The 24091-nt window shown below is 36.9% G+C and overlaps 1 protein-coding gene and 1 long non-coding RNA gene across 3 annotated transcripts in view; one reads left to right on the top strand and one right to left on the bottom strand.

Moving 5' to 3' along the window:
* Positions 1 to 24091, top strand: part of LOC143353605 (uncharacterized) — a 166081-nt gene that overhangs the window by 25130 nt on the left and 116860 nt on the right. The window lies entirely within an intron of this gene.
* LOC143353426 (putative methylmalonate-semialdehyde/malonate-semialdehyde dehydrogenase [acylating], mitochondrial) lies at positions 4142 to 23048 on the bottom strand. 2 transcript variants are annotated; one of them, XR_013082133.1, is made up of 9 exons: positions 22550 to 23048; positions 14247 to 14319; positions 12549 to 12748; positions 9234 to 9312; positions 8589 to 8956; positions 6857 to 7285; positions 5289 to 5567; positions 4303 to 4485; positions 4142 to 4262 (listed from the first exon to the last, which is right to left on the bottom strand). XR_013082133.1 is itself a non-coding variant. In XM_076786759.1 (8 exons), the coding sequence occupies exons 1-8, from the start codon at positions 22580 to 22582 to the stop codon at positions 4384 to 4386; spliced, it is 1563 nt and encodes a 520-aa protein (XP_076642874.1). In that variant the 5' UTR covers positions 22583 to 23048; the 3' UTR covers positions 4142 to 4383. The 2 variants fall into 2 exon arrangements, 1 of the variants encoding a protein (XP_076642874.1); XM_076786759.1 differs by having other exon boundaries at positions 4142 to 4485.

Below are 24091 nucleotides of genomic sequence, written 5' to 3'. Positions count from 1 at the left end.
GGAACAATCACCAACGGTCGGAACACCTTCGTTTGAATGCTCTCCTTTTATGCCAATACTGAATAGTTCAAAACAGTTTTGTGGTCAATGCCTAGCTCCGTACCAATATCGACACTGCTAATATGCTTATCTTGCTGGACTTTTTCAAGAATTTCATCAACTTTTTCAGTGATTGGACGACCAGAGCGTGACTCATCTTTCACATCAAAATTACCAGACCGAAAGCGAGCGAACCATTTTCGCGCAGCAGATTTTGATAAAGTACCTTCATTCACCGTGCACAGCACAAATTTTTTCACAAGCTTGCGCAGCGTTCTTCCCTTTGTTGTAATAAGATTGTAAAATATAGCGTAATATTTTTCATTATTTTTCTCAATTTTCAAACGCAAAAAACTTACAAACCACTGCACCAATTTCGATGTTTATACACTCAAAGTAACGCTCGAAGTGTCACCTTTCCAACGAGCGTTTAGTGGCGTAGCTGCGATCTGTGTCTCCAGAGTTATTTGCAATTGAAGCCATTTATCGAGAAAAACGTCACAAACTTTTTCCCAGACCCAATATAAGGCTACATTGTTACAGCTACATAGCCCGCTACGGTTATGCTACGGCCTACCCCCACTCCGCTAAGTCACTTGCCCGTAGTTATGCCCACGAGCATTGGCGGGCACCCTCGTACGCTAATAGGCTTGTTGACCAGCTCTAGGCTACACAGTCCTGTCCAGCAAGCCTAACGGCGGGCAAGGGCGCCCGCTGATGTCCGCGGGCATAACTAAGGATAATGCGACGTCAGCGGGAAAAATATTGTCATTGGCTGAACCATCGAAAGGAGGCGTAGTTCGTTGCCCGCCAAGTCGCTTATGCGGGGAACCAAATTCTCTGCCTGCACGCACACGAGCGATAGCTGAACAGGACTGAGCTACAAAAAAAAAACGCAAGTTTACGATCTTGATAAGAAATTCTGAAATTCTGACAAACAGTAGGAGGTAACTGCATCCTGGGCAACTCACGGGAATCGTTCTGATCAAAAGAGAAGCGCGGAATTCGTGATCGGATAGAAAAAAAAGATTAATCAGGCTTTACGAAAACATCTATTATCACTGATCTCCGGGCTTGTAACCTCCTTATAGCCCCGACTGCCATCCCCTTGACTATTGCATACATGTGTGGCGTGATCGAGGCAAAGGTAAATGCAAAGCGTCGCAACATCAAAGATACCCTAAAACTCACCATCACGAAGGTGTTGACGAAAATGGATAGGAGGGAGGTGAGTCGAATCGGTAGCGGGTTCAGGTACAAGCTCAAGGAGGTCGTGGTAGCTGGTGGAGATTACATCGAGTAATTCCATTCTTTATATCATTCACAACTTTTGTACAAACTGACGAAAAAATGTCTTGACATTTTCTGGAATTTGAACTGTTTTTCTTTACATAACGACTTTTCCGGATTTACCTCGACAATCCTGTATTCATTTACAGTGGATCAAAGACGTTTTTGAACCAGAGACCAAAAATAATAGTTATTTCCGAAATTTTTCTGAAAAAAATCATGAAGTAAATTTTAAGGTAAATATTACATTTCGGGAGGACAGCTAAGATAACATATGTTGTCAAGGTCACCCTCCTGATTGACCTTGTAAAGGTTTTCGCTTCGCGTCGCTCGTTTTTTATGAAATAGTTATGAACAAAAATATATCGATGCTACATTACAATTTGCCGGTACATACATGTAAGTGACGTCAAGGTTTTGACACATGTTACAAAGAACATGACAACTCTCCGAAATTTGACCGCCTTAACCAATTTGGAATTGATTGGCCGTTCTAGCATATTGGTCTGGTCGTACACGTAAAATAATACTTTCCTAATACTTTGTGCACTTGTTATTATTTCACACGTACGTTATCGGCTGTCTAACGGCGGCCAGATTAACAAACTGAACCTAGACCAATATGCGTGCATATTTCTAACTGAGTATAACGACGTCATACCGGTATATTTACTACGAAGCACTGGTATTTTTTGGTTGGCTTCTTTGCGATGACGCTGCAATTTCCGGTAAAGTAGAAGTGGAACGTAAACAAATGAAGGTTGGTTCTTGAAATCGGTGGCGAAAACCTGAAGATGCATTAGTATTGCGAGCTATGTACAGTGTTTACTCTTTAAATGTCCCAAATGTCTAGCCGATAAAAGTCCCAGAACTATCCCCACTGCCGAAGGGTATATGGGGCCATGAACCGAGGACTCTAGAGCTTCGCTGTCTTTTTTACGTTCGGCGTGGATCAAAGAATAGTATCTCCTGACCGATATATGTCCTTGGCTAAACCCGTATTTTGGACATATATCGAATAAACATTGTATGTACACACACACACGTGCACGGGTCGCTCCGAATTATACTACCCAGCTCACGCACACTGTAACCGGTTTTCTCGCTCCCCGTGGCGACCACAGTTCTCAAGCCAGCTCAGGCGCGTGCCGTATGAACTGTGCGTGGCGCATTATGGCGATACTCGTATGAATGGGTTTCCACATTACCGCAGAGGTACTATGTATTGTGAATGCGTTTTTTCTGCGATGCGAGTAGCGCCGTCCAACTTTCGCCGTCAACTGAATTCATAAAAGTGGCCTCATCGGAAAAAAGTATTTTGCACAAAAAGTCATTTTCCACAACACCCTGCAGCCACTCACAAAATCTTACGCGGTGATCGTAATCTGCTATCGAAAGCTCTTGTGATAAAACCATGTGATATGGATGATACTTTTGCCGTTTCAAAATTCGTTGAATTGATGAACGACTAATATGTGATGTTTGTGCAAGTGTACGTTGACTAATATGAGGATTTAATGTAATTGCAGCAAGAATACTGGCACTATTATTTTCATTAGTGACAGCTTTAGGTTTATTGCGAGTTTTTTTACACAATTCACCGTGCTCGCGAAGCCGCATTTCTAAATTATGAAATGTTGCATGACATTTTTTGATCCCATAACGTTCAAAAAACAACTAACGTTAATAACATATTCACTTCTGTGTCAAAAGTAGCCATAATCACAATGTTACTGCTTGAATAACAGCTCTAAACTGAAAACGTTTTCATAGATAAGTGAGTCAAACTCAAGAATTGTAAATATTATTGTTTGTGTTTCTTCATGAATAAGCAAAGGACTCAAGCGCGTATAATTCCATAACGCTATTTCCGAGCGCTTCAAGTACCTACAACTCGAAACTTCAAACTGTTATATCTCATCATGGAAGTATTTGACAAAAAAATGTTTCAGACAAAATTGACGTGTTTTTTCCGGTAGAATCTAAATATGTAACATTTTATAGGGGGTTCCATTCAAAATTACAAAGGTACCTCCCCTCCCCCGTTAAAGGGGAAGGGAGGCCACTTCACGTTTATGTAGTGAGAAAGGCCCTTCAGTTCCATGCAATTTAAGACTAAGAACTTTAAAATCGATGGCATAGTTTTCGAGATATTGAGCTGTTCAGAGTTATGTGGGCCACCCTGTATAATTTTAAAAAATTGCAATTGCTAGCAATTATAAGAGCAAATACAAAAGGCACTTTCCGAAACTTTTTTATTTGAGCTTGTAATGAAAATTTAAAATATGCATATATTTATTTTTTTATATATTATATTTTGTAGATCTATGTTAGTTATACACATACTGAACATTTCATTGAAATCGATTAATATACACATGAGCTACAAATAGTTAAAAGTGGTGAAAGTCGTAGTTTTTCAGGACTTTTGATCAGTTTCTGCTTAAAATCAGGGACTTATGCCGGTATACGACATACCGATATTATACCGGTATGTATCGGTAAACCTTCATAACCTTTATAAAAACTGAAATACCGGTATCACGTCATACCGGTATATGAAAATACCGGTATATTTACTACGAAATACCGGTATTATACCGGTATTTTTCGGTTGTATAATAAGTGTCCACGTAAGCATTCTGTCAAGAAAAATACTTAATTCAGAAGATTAATTACAGCAAATATACTATTGAGATACTTTAAAGAAACAAAAGACATAAAATAGATTTTCGTTTCACATTAGAATATTATAAAGCAACAAAACTTGGACATAATAAAAAGTAAAGGTTAATAGATGTAAACTACGAGATTGAGAGTGCATTCCTTTAATTATTTTATTACAAAATATATTCATATTAAATTCAACAAGAAGCGTATATTTAATTGAAAGAAGTAACATATATTGTTGTAATGGAAGACATTATCAAGAACTGATAAATACATCATCTTTTGTGCGAAAGTCGTAACGACTTTTCCCTCCTGAATGACGTTTATAACCTTAGAAATTCAGCACGAGTAATCTTTTAATTCGACGTCCAGTAAATACAATCTTTATTGCATTGTCGGCATGGCTGTCGAAGAAGCAATGTCACTGGCATCTCCAGACCTCCACAATTGCGTTATCGTTTTCGTCTGGGTGTGGAAGTTTATGCCCTGGAAATATATGAAACATTACAAAATGGACATTGAAGTGTAAAGTTAAAATTCATACAAAACGTTTAGAATATAAGCAAAGGGTCCGGGATAGTATGGAAAGTAGTTAGGCAAGAATTGCAAACTTATGAAGGAAATTTTTTAATAAAACTAGTTAATTGCATTCTAAATTTAACTCTCTCATCTTTCTGACAACAATAACAATAACAACCCAGAAAGCAATTTGCCACCAAATTTACCACCAAAAATTGTCATCAAATTCCGACCCATCTGTTTCCGCATTAGGCTCGGTAATTGCAAATATTTACAAATCTTAAAATATGACAATAACGACTTTGCCTGATATTTACTGTTAAAGCAATGTTAGGTCCGCTCTTAGCGCGTATGACCTGCCTTCTTCACGAGGGCAAGGTTTGGCCTCGATTTGCCCTCGAGTTGGCGTGGAATTCCGCCTACAAACTTTGCAGTCAAATACGAAGCTTAATGCAGAAACAGATGAGTCCGAATTTGTAGACAAGTTTCGGTAGAAAATTCATAGAAAAATAAAAATCAGGAGCAGATTGCTTATTGGGTATGTATAGTATATAATAAGGCTTAGGTTCTTAAGAATAATGTTAATACTATGTACAAAACAAATATCATAGAATATACTACTGAAACCCTAATATATTTTAACTATTTGCAGTACGGAAGTTCATTGTACGATTTATCTTATACGTTCGCGTTAAATTGTAATTTAAAACATAATAATTTCATAAAATTCTCGTAACTAGTGTAAAAATAATTTACAATTTTATACTTACGTATTTGCCATAAAAGTGATTGTCACCCCAGAAAGATCCTTTATTTCCCGTAAAACTAAACATGGGTAATGGCACTGGAATAGGAACATTTATACCAACTTGCCCAGCTTCAATTCGGTTTGCAAACGTTCTGGCTGTTGCACCGTTTGTCGTAAAAACAGCAGTTCCGTTTCCATAAGGACATTTATTAATAATGTCGATAGCCTCGTCTAAAGTATTAGTAAAAATACAGGAAAGCACAGGTCCAAAGATTTCCTCGGTGTAACATTTCATCGATGGCTAGAAAAATATATGTAGTTAGTTATACTATATTTATTATCAATACTCAGCATGTTAATAAAATATCTAATAATAATCGTACTAAGTATCGACCAAGCAATTGTTCCTAATGTGACTACTGCCAATCATTTTATTTTTGCTTCTACCGAAAATAGATACATTTAGAATATACAAGAATAGAATATACAGGAGAAGAATTTATAGTATACAGTCATATACAAAATGTACACATTACCAAACCCATTTAAATCGTTCCACTCGAATATCCTGGAAACTGTTGACGATATTAAAAAAATTTTATGTCAATTTCGTTTTCCAAATGAAATCATTTTTTACTACACTGGCCGATGTAGTTCGTAATTCTTTACAATAAAGTACTAAAAGTTACTCATGGCTAAAAACCATAAGTTTACGTGATATTTCAATTGGCTTTCATATGCTCTTCATGGGTGCATATAGGCTGATGCTTACTCGCATCAGATGACATGACCTCTAAAACCGTTAACATTTCTTTGATACATTTTTTAATATTGTCAACAGGTTCAAGACTATTAGAATGAGGCGACTGTATCGGGTCACCATGTACAATTTTTATTCTTGATATTTTATTTTTAATATTGAAGACAAAATATCTTTATCGTTACATTTCTTCATAATCTATTGCAAAATTTACGTTAAATGCCTATTAATATCTATTAAAAGGAAGTAGTATAGAAGATGTCTCATTCAACTTGTACATCTTAGATATAATAATTATTAAATAATAATAATAACAATAATAATAATGCAATTATGTTCGCAGGAGCGAATATTGCGATGAACAAAAGATTGTTCTGAAGAATGCATTTTTCGAGATTTCGAGGACAGCAATGTTTTTTAAATGATACAGAAGCATGTCTGTTCGAATACTAGAGAACAGTTACTCAGTTATAATGCTACATTCAATTTTTATTAATTTCTACAATAAATTGTGTATGGTATGGATCCTGTTAGATTAAACGATTTACACAAGGGAAATGTATTATTGTATTGTTATGTTCATATATTCCTCAATTCCAGTAACAGTACAACACTATTCAATTTTTTCAGTTTTAGGCAAATACAGAAATACGTAAAAAAAATTTTATAAGCAATATATTCTTTCAAAAATAGGTATACTAATTTCTAAGACGTATAGTGACACATCCTAAAAGTTTGAAAAAATTATGGGGGACAATTCTTCTACAAAAAGTTCTTAAATATTGCCTTATTTTCAGCGTGTTACATTGCGATCCTTAAAGAATACAAACCTTCACATTCGTCAGTACGGTAGGACCAACGAAATTTCCTTTTTCGAAACCTTTGACAACCAAACTTCTGCCATCGAGAGCCAACGTGGCGTTCTCTTTCACCCCCGACTCTATTAGACTGTGTATTCTTTCCTTTGACTGTGGCGATATAACTGGTCCAAGGTCGGTACCAGGTACATGTCCAGCATTGACCTTCAATATTTTCGCAGCTTCTACCAACTCTTTAATCCAGTCTTTCGATTTACCGACGAATATTGCTACCGAAAGAGCCATGCATCTCTGACCAGCAGCTCCAAATGCGGCTCCCACGATTTGTGAAATCGTTTTGTTCTTGTTTGCGTCCGGTAGAACGACACAATGATTCTTTGCTCCCATGTTACACTGCACACGTTTACCGTGAGCGCTACTCTGTCTGTAAATATACTTTCCCTATAAAAAAAATAGTTTGTACATTTTAGTTCGTTCTCCTTTCCCTATAAAGACGAAATTACAGTATTCTCTCCGTAACTGTCGCAAAGGTCTCTAGTCTTTACCATAACTGTAAAAAAAATGTCCCTACCATTGGGAATAGCACACTAATGCAACTGACGCAAAAGATTGCAACTTTTCTAATTATCTACTTTTTTTTTATAAAACTTTTACCATCCTATTCGTCCCATTTTTCTAATTAAAATGACACCAAATACGGTACAATTACGATTATAATTCCTCGTTACATCTTTACCGCAAATGTCAAGTTCGAAACTTCAATCGTTTATTACACTAGTAATTATAGTTGTAAAACCTGCATTGACGAAAAACCAAAAATAATAAAGTTTAATTTTTGATATAACGGTCTGAGCTGGCGCCAGTTTCTCATCATTTCCGAAGGCTTCGACTCTCTGCCTCTCTTTCTTTTCCATTCGCCGTCCTCTTTCACGCCTGAAATTTTAATCGCTTATTACACGATTAATATATCGTATTTAATGTCACTTTAATTGGAAAAATGAGAAGAATGCGAAAAGTTTCATAAGAAAACAAGTCAGAAATTTGAAGATTTGCAATCTTTTGCTTCGCTTGCATTATTGCGAATCTCACTGATACTCGACTCCTCGTTTGCTCCGTCGTCGAGCATTTTTACCGCTTGACTGGTTCCAAGGGGAATCCCCCAAGTGGTGAAGATACATAAAATTTTGACAGTTACAGTAGAGATCTTTGCGGCAGTTACGGAGAGAATACTGTACTGCACTCATGGCATGCACGCAATGCCCTGATTTCCAGCTTAATAGCAACAACCTGACATAAACCTCTCTATGCTGAAAACTGAATTCATTTTCAAGCATATTTTAAATGACGTCACGCAGAATGTGCTTGTGTAAATGAACGAACAGAAATATTTAAATGTAAAAATGTCATAAAACAAACTATTTAATTTTTACGTCTTGTACATTTTATCGTTATATTATAAGATGTAAATATTTATAAAAAATTCATTGCTGCCACAAAATAAAATTTCAGTTTGTAAAAATTGTGGTAGTTATCGTATATGTTACCATTTAAACTTTCTTTTATCTGCCACTGTATATGGAATCATTTAACAGAGTGTGCTGTTCATAACGATTTGTCAAGATCGATATAAATGTAACAGTATGAACAGATCAGATCGCCCGAATTGAGTACATCGTATCTTCATTGGGACTACGTATGTTTCTGAAAACGGTGTATACGAATCAATTTTTATTACACAACATACCGCTTGATCAGATCCAACAAAGGAAACTGCCTTGATGTCCGGATGCTCGCAGATAAAATCAACAGTGGCATGTTGACCGTGTATGACATTCAACAGACCTGGCGGAGCACCAGCTTTTGTAAACAGATCAGCCAGGATCATGGAGGCGCCCGGCACGCGTTCTGACGGTTTCAAAATGGTGGCATTTCCGCACGCTACCGACACCGGAAATGACCAAAGGGGTATCATCGCAGGAAAATTAAATGGACAGATGGAGGCAGTTATTCCGAGAGGAATCTTATAAGAAACTATATCCATATCCGTGGCGATATTTGACATACTCTCGCCCATTTGAAGGGTAGGAATCCCGGTACAAGCGTCGACCACCTCTGCAATGGAAACCAATATTAATGATTACTTTTCAGTATTAAGTCGTGAATCTTATACATATTATATTACATAAATTCAAATAAATTGTTTAAAACTAAGCTAATATAACTATTATGTATCATGTAACTAATATTATGTAACTAATAATATTATGTAACTAACTGTATCATGTTCAGATACAATTTTATTTGTGAACATACTATTAGACTTTTTGATGATTGGTACAACTTATTTCGAAAGTTGAACTTTTAGTTTCTCTTTTGGAAAGATACTTACGAAGTCCTCGAAGAACATCTCCTTCGGCGTCCGCCATTGTTTTCCCGTTTTCCTTGACCAAATTCTCTGCAATTATTTTCTAGAAAAAACGTATTACGAATTCATGAAAATATTACAAATAAGCTACTACTTAAATAGCAGATGCCAGTTCTATCATTCTAGATATCAACGATACCATTATCGATTAAAATATCTATCAATACATGATGCTATATTTATATCGCAACTGGAATCTCAAGAACCATATATATATATTTGTTTTTTTTATAGAGAATTTTTAGGTTACGTATAAAAATAGCATTAGTTATACAAAAATCACAGACTGAGCTCAATTTTTTCCATGTATAAAATGTTAAATTAAACAATTATTGGGAAAAGATCAACTTCTAGAAAATTGTTCAATAAATACATTCTCAGTCAAAAAATTGAAATTACCCTACATCATGTGGAATGTAAGCTCAAGTACCTACATACATGTCGCCATACTCCTAAAATTAAGAGGATAGTGAACAGTTCAGACAACACTGTCCAACTTCAACTTTTTTTTTGACATTTCGATTTTCACTATGCGATTCTTATAAAGTTTTTTGCGCTGATTCCGAATCTAGATGCACAATTTGTGAGAAATGTAATTTTGAAAAAAATTCATATTTTTCAACTTTAAACAAACATTTTGATGTTATTATAAAAGATATTGAATTTTTCTTTGCAGCAAAAGATTCTGTAGACTTTACCGAATACAGTGATATCCGATATTAATACATTATGAATGTTTAAACATGTTTAAACAATCATTAGAGATGGAGAGACACCACTTTCGCATCAATTTTTGTAGATATTTTTCAGTTTATCTTAAAAAATGAGGGCCCTGCGTAAAATCGAACTATATCACGCGATAGAGCAGACTTTTATCTTGAGAAACCCCCCTTTGAAGTTTGCAATGCTGTCGTGTTTATCGAACCAGAAAGCAAAATACAGTAAAAATTCTCATTATGAGTCAGTGCCAACCTTACAATTTGGAGTCAGTGGAACAACCCACACCACCGCGGTGAGTGGCCGAAGCTTGAGAGCCGTCACCGCCCCAACATTGTCGGCTATATCGTTGTGAGACCAGAAGGCCACTACTAATCCAATTACAAAACTTCTTTATTTTTTGTTATTTTTTTATGAAACTTGCACCAACATATTTGTGGCTTTTTTCTGATTAAAATGAAACTAAATATGATACAATTCCGATGATATATACTTGTGTAATGAACGATGAAAGTTACTTCGCATTGCAATTACATTAACGGAAAATTAGTGTAAATTTGATCCGAATTATATTGCGTTCGGTATCATTTTAATCAGAAAAATGCCACGAATATGTTGGTAAAAGTTTCATAAAGAAATAACGAAAAATAAAAAAGTTTTGTAATATAGCCGACAGTGTTGTGGCACACTTCTCGGCGACGACGGCTCTCGAGCTTCGCTGTCCGTTTCTCCGTGCAACATTGTATCGGAGAAAGACATTTTCTCAGTCTTCTTGTCACTAGCAATTGGTGGTTATAGGTTTTTATGACTGGTAGACGGATATGACTCTTAGGTTTCCAGCGTCCCCTGCGTATTTCAAATGCGACGCTCGGCGAGAACCTCCGATTTCGTATAAGAGTCAGTAAAAAGAACGACGGGACTGACTCGTAACGAGAATTCACTGTTTCTTCGCCCGACATGAGTTCGGCGTAATCGTAACGGCAATGCAGTCGCTTAAGCGCGCAATTATGTCAGCTTATTTAAATGTTATATTTATTACGATATTCCCATTCTATTAGTATATTTATTCATTATAAATTACTTTATAATAAAAATGGTTATTTACAAGATAGAAAAGATACCTGAAACTTCTTTCTTCTTGACTGACGTTTATGAGATGTTTCCGCTTCTGTTATTAAATTCCATCAATAGTCTGCAAGCATGATTGCACTATTTTTTCCCAAATATCTTGTCACCATAATTAAAATGTCTTGATGGAACCTTTTGCCGGGTTCATCACTCACATCACCAAGGTTGCACGGAAAAAAGTCTAAATGGGAATGTAAGAAGTGAATTTTGAGCGACATATTACATCCCAACTTATAAAAGGAATCTATCAGTTCATCAAAACATTTTAGTTATATAAACAAGTCTTTTTGGGAAAAGATAGTGCAAAAATGCTTGCAGACTATTATTGGAATTTAATAACTGAAGCAGAAACATCTCATAAACGTCAGTCAAGATGAAAGAAGTTTTAGGTAGCTTTTCTATCTTGTAAATTTCCATTTTTACTATAAAATAATTTATAATGAATAAATATACTTATGCAAAATGCAAGTACCTAAATCCGCCCATGTCTCAAAAACAGGATGACCAAAATTAGGGTAGTACTAATGATTTTGTACTTTGTGCTATTGATAAACGGGAAAAAGCGTAAAGGTGAGCGAGCGAGGAGGGAGATAGTTCTTTAAGGAGAGCTGGGATGTAGAGGTAGCCCCTAGGCGACAGAAGAATAAGTCCGTCACTGGTAACAAGTATATATAATACAGTCATGCGTTGCTTAACGACGGATCGCATATACGACAGTGGTCCAGCCGTTATTACTATTATCATGATTATATCCATTATTATCCATCTTCCAATTGGACAAAGTATAGAATTTAACGATACTAGTGATCCGGACTCTAATTAGATAGGCATTGACTAATCTATTTGTATTTTATGTCATTATATAAATTTAAAAAGTAGAACAAAATTAATTTTGATCTGTTATATTGTATGCTTATTTTAATTTTTGTAGGTTCAAATATATGTTTACGTATATAATAAAATTATGAGTTCATTCTATAATGTTCGCTTAACCGTGTTTCAGAATGTATCCTAGTCGTTCAGCGACGCATGACTGTGTACAGGGTGTCCCAAACATGTTGTACTTCCTTGAAAGGAGTGATTTCTGAGGTCATTTGAAGTAACTTTTTCCTTTGCAAAATCCTCTTCGCAGCTTTGTTAAGGAATTATTAACGAAAAACATAGACCAGTCAGAGCGCGTCTACAGTGGACGAATTCCAGCTCGGCCAATGCCAACACCACGCTCAGCAGGATCTGCGGTCGAGCCGGAATCTGTCCGCTGTAGCAGCGTCTGATTCGTCCTTGTTTTTCGTTAGTAACTCCTTAACAAAGCCGCGGAGAATATTTTTTCAAGGAAAAAGATACTTCAAATTACCTCAGGTATCGCCTCTTTCAAGGAAGTACCCCATTTTTGGGACACCCTCTATATGTTCGCATTATCATTAATAATCATACCGAATTTTCTCGGATTAGTGCTTGATATCTGAGCATCAAAGTTTGCCGTGTAAGAACGCTTGAGTTCTTCCACTTTTCGTAGGCATCTTTCGCACTTTGAACGGCCATTTCCATTTCCTCTTTCGTGCATTTTGGAGTACGACACAGTAATTCGTTTGTTGCTGGATCGTGAACATCGGTAAATTCTGTTGCCTTCGATTCTGAAACAAATTAATATCCTTCATGTGTTTTCACGGTATTTTCAATTTATTTCCGTCCGAAAATTATAATTTTAAAATCATTCAAAGAATCGTAACGGTGTTCATACCAGCACTAAAAGTTAGTAAGCACTTCATTCTTTCAAATAGTGATTGATTTTGAAATTTATGGTCTATAATTTGTATTTTATTCTATAATACTATTTCTATATTTTCTCTAAACTTTGTTCTATTTATCTTATTAATAATTGTGGATAACACTTTTTTAACAATCTTTTGAAATACATCTATGCTTTCGAAATATTTTACTGATTTGGAATAATATATACAGTTTCACTCAAAATATGCTGCGTAGACAGTTTGTTAAACAAGTCAAGCAATTGTTGTTATTTCAATAATAAAGATATGATTATATGAAAAGATATATGTACGAAGATCCAATATTTTGTGCATTCATTATTATGAAGAAACTGGCTTTTATTGATATGTATATAAACAATATGAATATACAAAGGAAATGAATTCAATTTACATTTAACAAAAGTGATGTGCAAACATTAAATGATATTACTCGTCAATACTCTTTTCAATATCCAAATGAATTTTAGAATTAGCGGCACAATTTTACAGCGTTTTCATTTTATTTCAACAATATTTTTATTTAACCAATATTTAACTTGTTGTAGGTATATGAATATTAATATAAAAACTTAAACTGCACTTCTAAGTCTATTTATAAATTTGAAATACGTAGTCCAAAAGTTTAAAATGGTGCTGTTAGTAATATAAAATTGTTACAAAATACTCTTGAAAGTATAAATTTATGGAGAAAAATAATTAGGAATAAATACATTACTAAAAAAGCATTATTTAAATATTGATAATTGCACTATTTATTTATAGCATCGACTGTTAATAACAGTAAATATCTCGTGCTTCGCGTTAAGATGATTTTTGGCATTTTTATTTGAACTCCCTTTTCATTTTAATTTCATGTAACAATAACATGTAGTACCGAGTTGAATTAAAACCTCTTTAGAAATAATCCATAAATATATGCCGATATAATACACAAATGTATATGAAAATATTTTTTGTACGATTTCACAAAGTGGATATTCATTTCACAAGAATTGTATACCTTCTATACCTTCTGTACTTAACGTTTAATAAACTTTACGAAATGACCTTAAATATGTTATTATGTTTTTAACTTTGCTTAACTATTTATTCATTGCCAACAACGTATTGTTCTTTCAAAAAAACAGATCAAATATGATCTACTATTTCATTAAAAACATTGTACAATTACTGAACAGCATTTTAAAAATTGATGCTTACTAATCGCAATATAAATTCCATTTTTTACAAGTATCTACACGGTTTTATTGCAATTTATTATAAATTAACTACTACTACCAAACAATTTTTGAATTTCTGGTTCCTTCGAAAATAGCTGTCTAGTTACAGTATGCAAATTTAAATACAGTAGTATATTTACCTACAAATTGGCCATCTATGTACATCTTAACCGTGGATACACTACTGCTGTAACTCCTTGATACAACGCGTGCCTAAAATATCATAGAATTACGATTGAATAAAAAATCGATGTTAAAATCAATTTAATGAAACTTACATTAAATCCTTCAAACCAATTTATCTATATTCTACGTATGTATACAAGTGATGATATGACGAAACACAAGTAAAAAATTGAAACCAACATTTTTAAGCACATTTTACTTCATAATATGTTCAAATGGAACATATAGGGTGTCTCAGGATGGATAGTCCAAGCAAAAATAAGTAAAAAAAACGAATAAAAGTTTTCCTAAAGTATCTGAAATTTATTTTTGAGAAAGTTTAGTGTGAAAATTTCGCAGGGTACGCCTACTATTAAATAGGAGTCGTCTGACGCATTTTATCAATCTGTCGAATTTTCAAGCTCGTTTCTTTCTCCAAAAAACGGAACTTCAATCGAAAAAATGATGCATATTCATTACTTTTTACTGATTTTTGCATATAGAATCACTCCATACTCACTTGTACCACTCGTCCTTAGACCCTAGACAGCATATCTACTTAATATACTGTTTATAATTACGATCATTTAAAACTTACTGGAAAGGGACAGTGGGCGCTATGGTGGGGACGGTTTTGCCTCAATTAAGGCAAACGTGCCCGGCACTGATTTAAAACACCAGCATAGTTAAAACGTAAATTGAAATCTAAAAGTAGAAGCACACATATTTAAGTATCACATATTTAAGTGTCGCCAGCAATAGTATTGCCACCATACGTGCTTCGTCAAAGTTCGACGTCTTACTTTATGGTCAAGTTACTTTAATTTAAAAAAATTAGTTACTGCAAGTAGAACATAGATAAATTTGTGCAATAGAGTTGTTGCAACTTGCTACAGAAAAATGCACAATTTGTTGAATGCAAATATGTATACATAACAAACGACAGAAATACATTTCCAAATTTTTCGTGACATTTACGAAACGGAAAATCAACATCACCTATAGGTAGACGGCATCATTTTGTACTTCTGAATTAAAAAAATTTCTATTCCAGATACCTCATACTAAAGTATGTAAAGATAAATACAAACTGCACTATAAAATTTTTTAATTTCTTTTGATAATAGTGAACTGCAACATGCAGTTCTTATACATTTTGACGCTCTGAACAGGAATCCGAAAGATTCAGTTTCTGAGAAAGGGTCTAGCAGGATAAGCGGGGGTAATTTCAAGTTATGACTGCATCTATGTATATGAAATTCTCTGTTATATTTCAATCTTGTCTCAATGAAATTCCGAGAACTGTCCGACACATCAACAATTTGATAAATATTAGACATTTATAATAAATATTGTAAATTATTGACACCTACGCGTCAAAAGGTTCATTACTACTGTGACAATGGCAAGCCGAGGTTCTTACTCGTACAGTTGAAATCGCATTGAATTTGTTTGTTTGTCTTGATTTTTCAGTTATGTAATTCTGAGATAAAAATCAACCACTGAAACCACTGAACCACTGAAACTAATTATTTGCTTGTATTCTGATTGGCGGATCGATTTAGTGAAGGAATTGTGTTACATAAACTGCGTAAGCTCTATTACACGATTATTTGTCATGGCATTACCCTCAGCAAGTACTAGGGCCACTTCAATTTCGTGTCAGATTCAATTGAAACGAAGATACGTAGTCTCCAGTAGAAAATGAATATGTATAATCGTACTACTCATTGGTCGTATTTTTAAGGTGTAAATAAAAATAATTGTTTTTTATTAAGGATAAATTTATTCACTAAAATATTCATTTTTACATTCAGTTACTCTTTTCAAATGAAAAAACAACATAACAATACCATTTATATGTTAAGATAAATCCGACATTTTCGGGCAGTCCCATAAATAAAACGTAGGTAAGACAAATAAACAAGTCAATTGTTGATAAGGTAACTCACTATATGAGTCATTGATCAGTGAACAAGTGGGAAAATACGAGCCGAGAATACGACCGAAGAGCGGCAACTCAAAGCCAAATCACTTTGTGTCGAAAAATCGCCCGCGGAAATCATGATTTGGCTATAAGAAGACGCAAATTTACGACCTAACCAAGAATTCAAATATTCTAAGAAAGTAGGAGGTAACTATTTTTTTAACGTGGTGGTAATTGCTCATTACGGATTCCCCGCCTTCTCAGACGAGAGAGACGGGGACATACGGGGCTCCGCCGAAGGTATACCCGCTAACTCCTCCACGGTGACCTCCCTGAGCTAGTAGGGAGGCAGCCCGAAACTCTTAACCGAAATCAACTCTGACCATCCCCCTCCCCGACAACCATTCATACCAGGAGTTTCACTCCCCCCCAATAACCTAAATAGTAGGAGGTAACTGCATTCTGGGCAACTCACAGAAACTGTTCCGATCGCCAGAGAGCGCGGAGTTCGTGAACGAATTGAAAGAAAAGATTCATCAGATTTACGAAAACCTCTGTTATCACTGATCTCCGGGCTGATGACCTCCGTGTAGCCCCACCTGCAATCGCCGTGACTATTACATGCGGAGAAATAGTCGAAGCAAAGGTAAGTGCAAAACATCGCAACATCAAAGATATCCTAAAGTCCACCATTTTGGAGGTGTTGACGAAAATGGTCAAGAAAGAGATGAAGCGAGCCTATAGCAGGTGCAGGTACCAGCTGAAGAAGCTCGTAGCAACTACTAGTAGCAATATCGAGTAATTCCATTCTTTATTCCATTCTCTACTTTTGTACAAACTGGCGAAAGAATATATTGACATTTTCCTGGAATTTGAACTAATTTCTTTATCGTGGTGGATAATCAACTATCAAAGATTATACACACCAGCTTTACACACCAGCGTTATTCATCCTAGCTGAGACATCCTCAGGGTAATCATTGTACCTAGGGTATATTGGCGTACGAACTCTAGAAATTAAGCATTCCTACCTGAGCATTCTCAAATCAGCATTAGCACTTATTTTCCTAAATCAGTCACACAACATTTCGAACTCTTTCACCGAATCTCTGTCGAACAGTACAACTCTTCTAAACAAGTTGCAAAACGGGAAAAAGTTGATCGCGAATAAAGCACACTTATAAAATTACAGTTTTTTTCGTTATAAGTTGATGGCTCGGAACGGCTTTCGACATATTGCGAATGAGAGTACCCATATGGCTTGACTTTGTTCTAGAGTGACCCGAGATAAAACACAGAGAATGATCGAGAAGTGATGTATCGGCGGAACATAAAGTTGTCGGCCGAGCAGCGATATCTTTCGTTGGAAAAGGATAGAATCCCAGATAGCATACGACGTCTTAAAGACGTCCATTTTAGATCTGATCGTCTTACGACCCAAAATGGACGTCTTTGTCTTATTTGGGATATGACATACCATCGTTCTGGCACTAAACAGTGTATAGCGGACAAGACAGGTAGATGAATTAAAAAATCCCATTCGAATTGTATTACTTTTCGTAGGTAAGGAGGGAGCACGAATTGAGGGGAAAAAGTTACCCTCTTTGTGCCAGTACCGGGTAAGTCACGTGACATTGTGACACAGACACGACAGTGACGGAAAGCGCCATGAGACCGGGTCGTGACAGAAGCGTGGGGGTACAGCGTGGTAGAAGTGGAAATTAGAGTGGGGGAACAAGTCTTGACCTGGCGACTATGGATCTGAGTGATCCGCTGGTTCTATATGACCTGAAACATCTAAAGGTTCTGAATATTCTCAAGGTTCAGAGTTTTCTCACGCAGTTTGGGGCATAATCCAAAAATTGTGCAACGCCTTGTCTGAGGATCCTTTCCCCGAAACTGGTGTCGCCTTTCCGCTGCGTGTGAGCCTGCGATGCGTGAGTGAGCAGAGTACAGCTGGTCTGTTTTCTCGTTTCAAAACAAGATATTTAACTTCCAGCCGTATTCAAGTCCTTAACGAATCTTTAGGGCCAAGCATGCCACAGGGAGGCCGGGACACGATGCGGCATACGCTGGAAGAGTGCCCAGCGTGGTCGGGACCGCGCCGTGTCTTTAGAGGCGTTATGGGGTGGGACCTCTCGCTGCCGGCGGTGGTCTACCACATGGTCGGCAGCAAGAGATCGTGGAAAGCGATGGCCCCCTTCTGTGAGGAAGTAATGTCGCAGAAGGAGGCGGTGGAGAGGAAGAGAGAGCGAGACGCACTCTCCGCGAGGAGGCAAGCTGCTGGGGGACGGGCGGCGGCTGAGGGCGGAGCTAATCCCTTCACCGTCGCCATGGGGAGGTGCCATGTACTGCCCGCCCCCCTCCAGGGATGGGCCGCCCATGGGGGTGGGAAGAGCGGCTCAATCACTCCTTCCGTCATTTCGGCCGGCTGGATGCCCGTTTCCGAGACGTCTAGGATTAAGGAGCCATCAAATGCGGTCGCTTCCTTCTGGAAACAAGTAATGTCGCAGAAGAAGGTGGCGGAGAGGGAGAGAAAGGCCGACCCACCGTCCGCCAGGAGAGTGGCCTCTAGGGGACGTCCCCCTAGTAGAGGCCAGTGGCCCCTGGTTAGGGGTCGCAGAGCGGTGGGACTAACTAATACTCCCATCGCCGCCACAGGGAGAACTACCTCAAGGCTTCCCTCAGGGGTGGGCAGGCCGCAGGGGCGGAGCTGGGAGAGCGTCTCGCCCCGTCCCGCTAATGCGACTGGCCGGCCATCCTCCGTACCGGGCGTCACGTGCTGGATGGGGTGGGAGGGGACTGGGTGAGCCAGAACTCGCCTTGGCCCCTCCTTACCGTATGCGGAGACCTCCTCCCTCGGCCGGGTGGAGAGCCCTTCGGGGCTACTCTACCCATCGAGCGAGGGAGGGGTTCTCCGGGGGCCGCGGGCGAGTCCCAACTCGTGTCGCCTCTCGGGTGGGGGGACTCCGTGTGGGTGGCCCGCGCGGGGTCCTTCTACAGTAGGATCACATGGGGGTACCTTTTCTCCCTCCGGGATGGGGCCGTAGTTGTCAGGGGTAGGGAGGTGGTCGGTTACATTCGATTTCAAGATCCCGACCGCCTCCCAATTAGGTCGGCATTGCACACACCGCCGGGGAGTCCTCACATACACTGGTTCCCCTCCCAGGGGGTTCGGGGGCTGCGTAATGCATTTCCCTCACGATAGAAAGAGGTTGGAGGGGCCGGGGCGTGCCAGAACATCAACCCGGTCACCTCTTACCGCGAGCGATGACTTCCTCCCTCGACCGTGGCGAGGACCTACGGATCCCCTTCCCCTGAGCGTGGTAGGGTGTCGCCGGGGCAGCGAAGTGTCGGGTGCAGAGGCTCGCCGCGCCTAGCCGAGCTGCCCTCCGGGAAGGGGGACACCGGGTGGGTGACCCGTGCGGTGTCCTACTAAATTAGGCATTGGGGGGGGGGAGGGAGCTTTGTAATTAGCACACCCTTTAACTACAGTGCCGATTACACAGTATAATGTAACGAATTCATTTAAAAATTAATTTCTGCTATTAAAGAGTGTACCGAATTCAATTATAATTTGTGATACGTAAGTGTTTATTCCATGGCGGTGCAACAAAATGCAGCAATAGAAACAATGGTAAAACGTTCACTGGGAAAGGAACAATCAATCCGTCGATTTCTTGACGAAGAAACCGTCGACCATCTTTGAAACTTCTAATATATTCGATTAGAATTACAATTAACGCGTTGATCGCAACATCGGTTATATGTAGATGACATACTTCTACGTCTATCTTTAAAAAATGATCTAATAATGTAGTTGCTTAAACCGAAGTTTATTAGAATTTGTACGATCTAAAAGAATTCCAGAAGCAATCACTGTGAAAGATTTCGACTTCACATTTTTCATTAGAGCAACTAAATCACTTTGATTTTGTGAGATTTTTAGGGGCTAATTGTTTGTCAGTCAGCGTATTAATATACATATGTGTTTATATGTTTCTGTTATTTAATTATAGTTCTATCTAGAGCAGTTCTATCTAGCATAAACTGTAACATTCAGATTTTAAAATGAATTAATTTATTTGTGGAATTTTTATGATTGCTAGCTCAGCAATCAACATGCTAACAAATACTGCAGGAAGTAATTCAATGAATATGCAACTTTCTTCGAACGTTACTTAATCCCATGCAGATTATTACGGATCGAAACGGAATTTATTTACACTTGTTAAAAGAGGTTACGGTCGCCGGAAATTACTTTAAAAATAAAATATGGTAACGTATATAATATTTGATAAATTAATGTATCAGTGTTTTGTAAATGTTTTGAGGGATATTTAAATTACTTATAAGAACAAGAGTATGAATCTTGATAGAACGCTATGTAAGAACGATGTAAAGCAACGATGTAAAGTGTCAACAATATGATTGCAAAGGCTATTCAAATTATCAAATGACTTCAATGTCTGATAAATTATCTGGCAATTTCTTGAATGAAGAACATTATTTCTTACGCGAAACCGTTATGTTAGTGGAATCTATGATTGTTTATTATGAATAAAAGTATTTTAATAGTTCCTTATTATGTGTTTTACCACATTTTATAATTATCATTATATATTTTACGGTCCTAAAATGGTTTCTTAATACACTGTGTATTTCCTCATTGCGTTTTTCGTCTGCACTATTTCGTTATGCAGTTTTGTAAGTTATAAATAGACTGCGAATTTTATGCATTCATGGAAAAAATAGGTGGGTGTAATTTCAAACAATAAAAAGATTATAAGAATTTAAGAGTACCAATACATTTCTCACAACTTCTTATGTCTTTCAATTAATGTAAACAATAATTATTTTGCATAAAGATCTGCAGTCTAGTTATAAATTTTATTTTACCCTGTAATGAACACAACATGAATTTCTATCACAACCACCATCCGACAGTTCTACGATTTTTATAAACTTTCTGTCATCCAAATAGAGTATTCGACAACAAGTGTCTTCTCTTTTATCTGATCCATTTGATATACGCGATTGAAAAGTATTTGAGTAAACTGTTAATTTTCTTTATTTCCATTTAAATAAACAAAATTTCGTAACAGAAGCATAACCCGGAAATTCCTTTACCGGAACATTTGTTTTTCTATTACTTCATATACGGAAAAGCATATTTTATTATTCCAATGTTTTCCCATAGAATACAGTAATATCTCCATAACTGTCGCAAAGGTCTCTACAGTAACTTTAAAAATTTTATCCCCACCACTAAGGGGGAAAAGCATTTATTCAGCTTTAAAATGTATATAGAAACAGAAAGCATTGTATTTAAACAGAGATGAAATATTCAGGTTGAATTAATCATGTAATGGCTCGTTTCGTTTACTTTTCCAGAATTGCGACTGTAACTTCAAAAATAGTCGAAATACGCGCTGTGCATTACACGACAGTAACAGTAAATTGGCAACTATGCGACGAATATTCTCGGATGTGATTTGTCAACTACGCCTTCGATACCTGTAATTCAATATAATTCCTAAACTCACCACTCTAAATCGTAGAGGACATACCAAAACCTCTGACTTTTTGAACAGTCGATATTTCGTCGATACAGTCGATAGGTCTATCCTTATACCTCGTCTGTGATACTACCTCTTTGATAGTTACCAGCAAAAGGTTAAAGAGCTAAGCTTAGCCATAACCACAAATATTGTATATTCGCTTTTATATACATACAAACATAGATTTAATCATTTAGATTTTATTTAATTATTTACCTTTTTTATTGTGATAAATGAAATTGAACCAACATTCGAAATTCAATATCTAAAAACGACTGAATCAAGGTTAATGGAAAATGTTTTTCATATAACTAACGAAAACAAATTTTTATAACGTGGTATTTATCAATTGATTACTGTTAATCGACAAAACTTCGTCATTAATCGAAAAAAATGGACGTGAAAGTTTTCGTCTCACGTTTATGTATTTTAAAATAATTTACAATATAAGACTTTATAAATCAATTTAACAGCTAGCAATTTGGTATTGTAAATTTAAAAGATCTATATCTTTTGAACAAACATGCGCTAGAAAACACCGGTACGTATGTTTTTGAAGACTGGGTCATAGATAAGATAAACGACATTGGCACAATATCTGTTATTGTACAGCATATATCGATTTTTCACGGCCAATCGGAAACTCCAATTCACATGCACCTACACTCACACAAAAAAGCGAAGCATTCAAATACGATTAATGCACATTCGATGTACTGATGAGTAGTGAGTTTTAAGCGCAAGGTAATAAATTTCAGATGGAAATGTTCATCGTAAACCGCTAACGTACCTCGTATTTGGCGATTCTCGCGAGGAGCGCCATGATTTCAGATCTCGTTTGTGGCTGTCAGTGATAGGACTGGTCGATTCCCTCAAAAAAATGGCCTTGACTAGAGTCAAACGCATGGGCGAACGTTTTCATCGCGGGTAATCGCAAAAGTCTGTTTACAATGATTTGAACAGCCAATGTTTTTAGAACCAGTTTCATGCAAATTCTCTCGCGAAAGCGAAATGGCCGAGCAATTTATCTGCACTGTTATCGACTCAACGATTTGGCGAGAATTTGATAAATGTTAACGTTGAATCACACGTTCTACTTTTCATTTGACCTCAAATAAACAGTATGTTTTCTCAACATTAAATATTACATGAGAAATATTTCCATTCTTATATGACATTGACTAAATATTGAATTTGAAAATAGTTACTCAATTAGCTCTTTTGAATTGTAACATATTACTGATTCCAAATCTGTGACACCGACGAGATACTGTTAAAGACTGCCAGCTATACGGGAGATTGTGTCACTCGAATAGTACAGCGTTTTCTAACGCCCTCTAGGATATATTACGGCTGGAGGAAGAAACGGAAGGCCACCGACGGTATCTCGTCGGTGCAGAAGGCAACTGAGGAACTTCTTGGCGGTGAGAAGGCGAATCATCACGAAACCATATCGATTATCATCAAATGTTACAGTCTCCGACATTTTTTTTGTTTTTGGTGTTAAAATATTAAAAGCAAAACTAATATCACGGACAAAAAATTTGCTAGAAATATTGTACATAAGAAAGTATTAAAGCATAATTTTAAGAAAATCAATAATTCCTACTTCAGATTTCATATGAGATACAGTGACTCCCACTAATATTCAGACGCTCTCAATATTGGACTATACTACTTGAAATTTTTTGAGAAGTTAGAACAATTGGTTTGCTACATAACGTGAAAAAATGATTGAATAAAACTACAATTGGTCGAAATTGCAGAGAAAGTACTGAAAGTTGTATTTTGCAACTTTTTTATGGGGAATTATATTAAAAATTTAGAATGTATGTTTTGTACATCTGTATCAATTATACATATTCTGAATATTTCATCCAAATCGGTCAACATTGCAATGAGCTACAAACGTTTAACGATGAAAGCTTAAGTCTGTGACTAAACTTGTCACATTTTTTGTTCTGTATTATCGGTATTATGAATTCTGACGCCAGAAACGTGCTTCAAGTTTTCGGCTTTATTTCGCAGAGAATCAAGACAAAGTATAGCTACATTTGTAGCTGGAGATATTTTCTAGTGTGCGCTGCTCTCGATTTCATCCAGAAAACTCATCCAATGGCATAAAAATGCTTGGATTCCACAGCACGCACATCGTCAATTTTTGGCCTGACCAGCGCGCACTAGATTGAACCTTCCTCTTTCGAATGAGCCCTTTACCAATGACAAAATATTCTTATATAAGGACGAAAAGTTGAGGCACATAAAACCATTTTTTGACGGTGATGTAGTCACTCTACCTTATCGCGAATCTACGAAGACCAGGCCCTTTAAA

This window comes from Halictus rubicundus, chromosome 1, assembly GCF_050948215.1.
Source record: "Halictus rubicundus isolate RS-2024b chromosome 1, iyHalRubi1_principal, whole genome shotgun sequence".
NCBI lineage: Eukaryota > Metazoa > Arthropoda > Insecta > Hymenoptera > Halictidae > Halictus > Halictus rubicundus.
This window is presented reverse-complemented; position numbering and strand designations above follow the sequence as displayed.